Source organism: Aspergillus ambiguus (genome assembly GCF_047715705.1).
Source record: "Aspergillus ambiguus strain CBS 117.58 unplaced genomic scaffold BDV59scaffold_75, whole genome shotgun sequence".
In the NCBI taxonomy this organism is placed as follows: domain Eukaryota; kingdom Fungi; phylum Ascomycota; class Eurotiomycetes; order Eurotiales; family Aspergillaceae; genus Aspergillus; species Aspergillus ambiguus.
The window spans coordinates 38,228-42,961 of record NW_027395588.1 but is presented as its reverse complement, the minus strand read 5'-3'; the positions used below and the strand labels follow the sequence as shown (position 1 = coordinate 42,961).

General features: G+C 43.8%; 2 protein-coding genes across 2 annotated transcripts; one reads left to right on the top strand and one right to left on the bottom strand.

Moving 5' to 3' along the window:
- Positions 1 to 1,353: 1,353 nt before the first annotated feature.
- On the top strand, positions 1,354 to 1,695 carry BDV59DRAFT_196938 (uncharacterized protein; the record flags this gene model as incomplete). Its single annotated transcript, XM_073692802.1, has 2 exons — positions 1,354 to 1,434; positions 1,471 to 1,695. The coding sequence occupies 2 exons, from the start codon at positions 1,354 to 1,356 to the stop codon at positions 1,693 to 1,695; spliced, it is 306 nt and encodes a 101-aa protein (XP_073542632.1).
- Positions 1,696 to 3,210: 1,515 nt separating this feature from the next.
- Positions 3,211 to 3,874, bottom strand: BDV59DRAFT_196937 (uncharacterized protein; the record flags this gene model as incomplete). Its single annotated transcript, XM_073692801.1, has 2 exons — positions 3,211 to 3,564; positions 3,653 to 3,874. The coding sequence occupies 2 exons, from the start codon at positions 3,872 to 3,874 to the stop codon at positions 3,211 to 3,213; spliced, it is 576 nt and encodes a 191-aa protein (XP_073542631.1).
- Positions 3,875 to 4,734: the final 860 nt, after the last annotated feature.

The following is a 4,734-nucleotide window of genomic DNA, read 5'->3' as shown; positions in this document are numbered from 1 at the left end:
AATATTTATATAACTAGTATATTTTGTGAGGTTGTCTGTCCTCTTGGGTATTGTACAATAGCCTGTTCCGTGCCTTAATCACTCGATTATGTTCGAAGAAATTATTCCTAATAATGGATTCTTCAATTAGGTGAGACCTTCCCTCCTGGAATAGCCCTCGCATCCCCATTCCCACACTCCAGTAAATCAAAATGGATACTCCGTGTGCCTCAGATCGAATACTCAACTTTTCACCATCTTTCTGAGTCTCGTAATAACCGTGCTCTCTCATATTCATATCTATCGTCCATACTGAGCGGACGGAGAAAAAGAAAAAAAATTGGTACCGATATATCTATCATTATCGAACAAGGTGATGCCGTCTGATTCGGTGGTCATTTTAAGACGACAAGGTTTGTAAGTTTCTGCGAGTAAGATGACAATATTTGACGAAAGTCTATCTCTGATGACGGAGAGGGGCTGTTGAACATTCGCAGGTATGTAGGGATAAGGAGAGCCTTTCGCCCGCGTTTCGGTGTTGTCAATCAGTTGGACCCTTGATATCGTGCGTGTGATGATCCTACTCGCGACGAATGCTCGCTCGATCTGATTGGGGCAAACCTTTTAGCAACTTGAAATCCATTGTGTCTGTTCTACACTTTTATTGGAAACTATTCGACTTGGTTGGGTATAAATAAATCTTGGTCCCTGAGCCTCGGCGCTTAATCTGTGTTGATCAATTGGCGGATCTGTGTTAGTTACGTGTCTAATGCACGCCACGCTATATTAATGGTATTTGCAAACGTGTAGCAAGCGCTCGGAGTGGTCGGACCATGAGACGAATGCTACTCGCGTGACCATAAATGTGACAAAACTGTTTGAGTGCGAGTCCAAATCGCGAGAATAGGCGCTTTATGCCTATTCCAATATGCAGCTCGATATCACGACAACAAATCATATTACCCGTGTCCGCGATATCGCACCGCAGGAACACGCGCAGTTGCCTCTTACTGGTTTACAACAACACCTTTGTACCCAGGCGGCTACCTTCTCCACATCCAAAGTAAAGCATTCTGATTTATCCAATAATACAGATGTCGGTTCGCTTGGGTGATTTTCCATTATGATGTACTTTCTGGCTCAGTTGCGGGGATGTGTTTAGTCTTGGAAGGTCGCTGGGTTATAAGTGCGCCAGGTATTTCCCCCCTTTGCATCCTCTGAGCCCAAGCACGACATATCAAGCGTGAAGCGTCACTGCAGCTCATAATCACTAACTTACTTGATAACAAGTTAAGGTCGGCTCACGGAGAACTCCTTAACGAAATATAGTACTGATGCTTACTAGATTTCACCGCGCCGCACCACTATCAAACGATGTCAACAAATTCGGGATTGAGAGGGACGTGCGATGTCTGCCTCCATCAAAACAATGAATACAGCACTGCGCCATGCCCTGTACCTTGCTGTAGGAATCGATGGAAGCGGTACTAGGTTACTGGCGGCTGCTTCAGGAGCTCTACCAATTTTACCTACAGGATATGCTACGCTTGCAAAGCTCACCCTAGGGGGAGAGACAATCTCGTTTTTGGAGGGTTTAGGCAAAGGGATGTAAGCCGTGCGCAGAAAGATAACTACAGGAATACGGGAAATTCTAGGGGTGATACATCCAGTAGAGAGATTGGCAGTAGTAGTCTATTAGTAAGCAGCAGCCCTTAGATGATTGCTTAACGAAATATCTGCTGTCGCATCGTTCCTGCTTACTTCGAATCTATTTGTACATATAAGATCCTAAGACAGCTGCGTTGGAAGGGGTGGGAATCACCAGGTAAATACCTAGTGTCGCGCAGTGTTCCAAACTAGTGAATGACGAGGACTTTATTAACCTATTATTAACCTATTATTCTAGCTCCTAAGAAACTCACGGCTTAAACTTAATGGATTCCCCTGATTATCTATATCGTTGGACGTTGTTATTCCACAACAAGATACTCTCAATATTCGGTTCACGGGACTCAGTTTCCTTGACTGCCTCGTCTCCTTTTGTTTTATAAAAAGGGTCGACAATCCATGCGTGGTTCTGGAGTTGACGGATCTGGTTGATGTCTCATGTTCTCTTATTAAGCTAGATGCTATTATCGTAGCTTCTATACCAATTAAATAAACGGGATGTTGCCACCCCGGACTGCTCTTCGGCCGCATTTTAGTCGGCGCACGGCAAACTTGATTGTCAGTATCGAGAGATCAAAACTTAAGCCTTAGACGCCCGATACTTACTCTTCGGTGTCTTAAGTGTTTCCTATCGAACAAGAGTGGTATATCCTGCGGACCTGAATGCGACGGACTAAGCACTTCTCGCTAGCTGGAACTTTTTCACCAGATTCTAAGGTCCAGTATATTACCCATAAAAGTGGCTTGTATATATGCACAAGATACGTTCTGAGATCCAAACTAAGATTCCTAATAAGTATCTGACTAAAGGGGGGTGTTGGAGACCATGGCACCGATATATCAGAGCGGCAATAGAATGAAGTTTGGAACTTATGTATACGGGGAATAGCAGCCTTCTCCGAGCTATGTAAACAATAAGATATCTAAAGAAAGGATTGGATTGTTCCGGTCCAAAAGCCGGCAGGAAGGTATATGAGTGAGAGACTGTAGAGAGCTATATTTAGATAAGAAGTTATCAAGTCGCTGCGCACGATAGCTGCCCAGAAAAGGCTTAGATGGGGTTGCGTATATATAATTGCTTAAAGAAGCTTTTGATTGTTAATCTCATCCGCCGTTGAAAGGGCTTTCTTTATACCCAGAGACACAGCTCCTATTAAAGTACAGGAAACAGAAGGATTAAAAAAAGGCACTGCAAGTTACAGAGTCTATAGTATCTTGGGTAGAGCTCAAGGTGATGTATTTATCAACAGTATTCAGAAGATTATAGAATAACACTTTCTTTTGCCGCGGTTGAGGGTTAACAAGAGTAGTAGGGATCCTAGGATGCGCGAACCTAGGTGCAGATATATTTCGTGATGTTAAAAATAAAACTAATATAAAAGCAGTAAGAAGCTCGTATTCGAGGACTTCTGATATGTAAAATTCTAAGAGAATATCGAAGGCTAGGGACGGATTCGGCGTGACTGGTACGAAGTTATCGCTTTAATGAATTAGCTGGCAATAACAGTGAAGTCTTATAGGATGTATATACCGAGACTTTGTAGCGGTCTCACCTGCTAATATTTACGGCGAAAAAAAGGTCGCATTCTTTTTTTTTACGGGCGCCCTCCAGCTTCTGTGCGTGACTATATCCCAGAACGTATCCTCGATATATATATTCTTTATGTGTACAATTTTACTTTCCTCCCCAGCTTGTCGAAGGATCTCCGCCCAGTGGCAGGAGACGATGTAAGACCAAGCTAGAACGATGCTAGTGAAATACCTGGAGCGAAAGGGTTTTGTACAGACAGGTAGGGTGGCCTGTATCTGTGTCTTAGGTTTCACACTGTAGATAATCGGACTCGGCGATCCAAGGCACTGAAAGTAATCGATCGATCTCTGAGATTGACTGCACTCAGTGTCTTCCGTTGTTTTGATCTATAGAGATGATCTTAAAATAGGAAATAAAATCGGCCTTCTTATAATGCTGACAGTTTTTGGAGGAGACTGAAAAAAACGGTAGGACATCTCTGTAGAGATTTAAGAAGGTGTCTAGATAATACTGGAGAGTATGAAAATCCTCTCGGTATGCGGAAGAGGCTTGTCTCCAGTCATCGCGCTTTGACTGCCAGCAATGACTGAACTCTGCTGTTGATGGGCAAACTCCGTCCCCAGGGGCCCAAGTTACGTCGACATCGCTGTCACTTTCGTCGCTGAAGTCAGGTGGATATATGTACTCAGCACTCATAACTTTCGCCTGTTGATTATTATCAGTAGCGGATGAAGAGCGACTTGCATCTCCGCCTCCCATAATGGTGGCAAGGTTGCTTCACTGGGTACTGTTAAAGCAGCTGAGGCAGGGTGCAGTGGTTGAGGCGGCGGGATAGGCGGTGAAGGATATTGCCACTATAATCCTTTAAAATCCCATCACCCTTGGAGGGTCAAGGAGTATGGACCAGCTAATCTGAAACGGATTTTAATAATGCAAGATTATATGAAATCGCTCCTCTAAGGTATGGATGGTGGAATCGCCGTCGGACCATTTACTTTTGTTTACCGCGATAAGGATATTCAAGCTGTCAATGTTATGCTCACGCAAACCATTGGGATATAATTCGTATCCTCCTCTTTTTGAGCTAGAAGGGACAGAATTCCGGCCAAGCTCCGCTTCTTGTCGACAGGCAATTCGTGTCTCCTTATAGCCGAAAAAAGCTCCGGAGTCTTTGATGATGGCGCGGTAGGGATAACCGTGGTTGCATACTTGCACCATTCCTGCTCAGGTCTCATTAGAAGGGTGATTGATGCGGTAATACTGTTCGGGGCATGCTCCTAACATAATATGAATGCCACTAGTTAATGTTGAATAGGGGATTTGACACAAGGCAGTGAGCCCTAGTGCCTTGCAGGGTGGCTGGGAAGATAGGAGAGGTTGGATGTGGACAAAGGAATTCAGATTCATCCTTGTTAGAACACCCTTGGTATGAAAGTGGCCCCTTACATGTTAAGCCCTTCTCATGGGTTTATAAACACGAGCATGGTAGACATATTTTTCTAATTATTGCTTTGAACTAACTTTCTCTTTATCTTTTTCTAATATTGAGTTCTCTT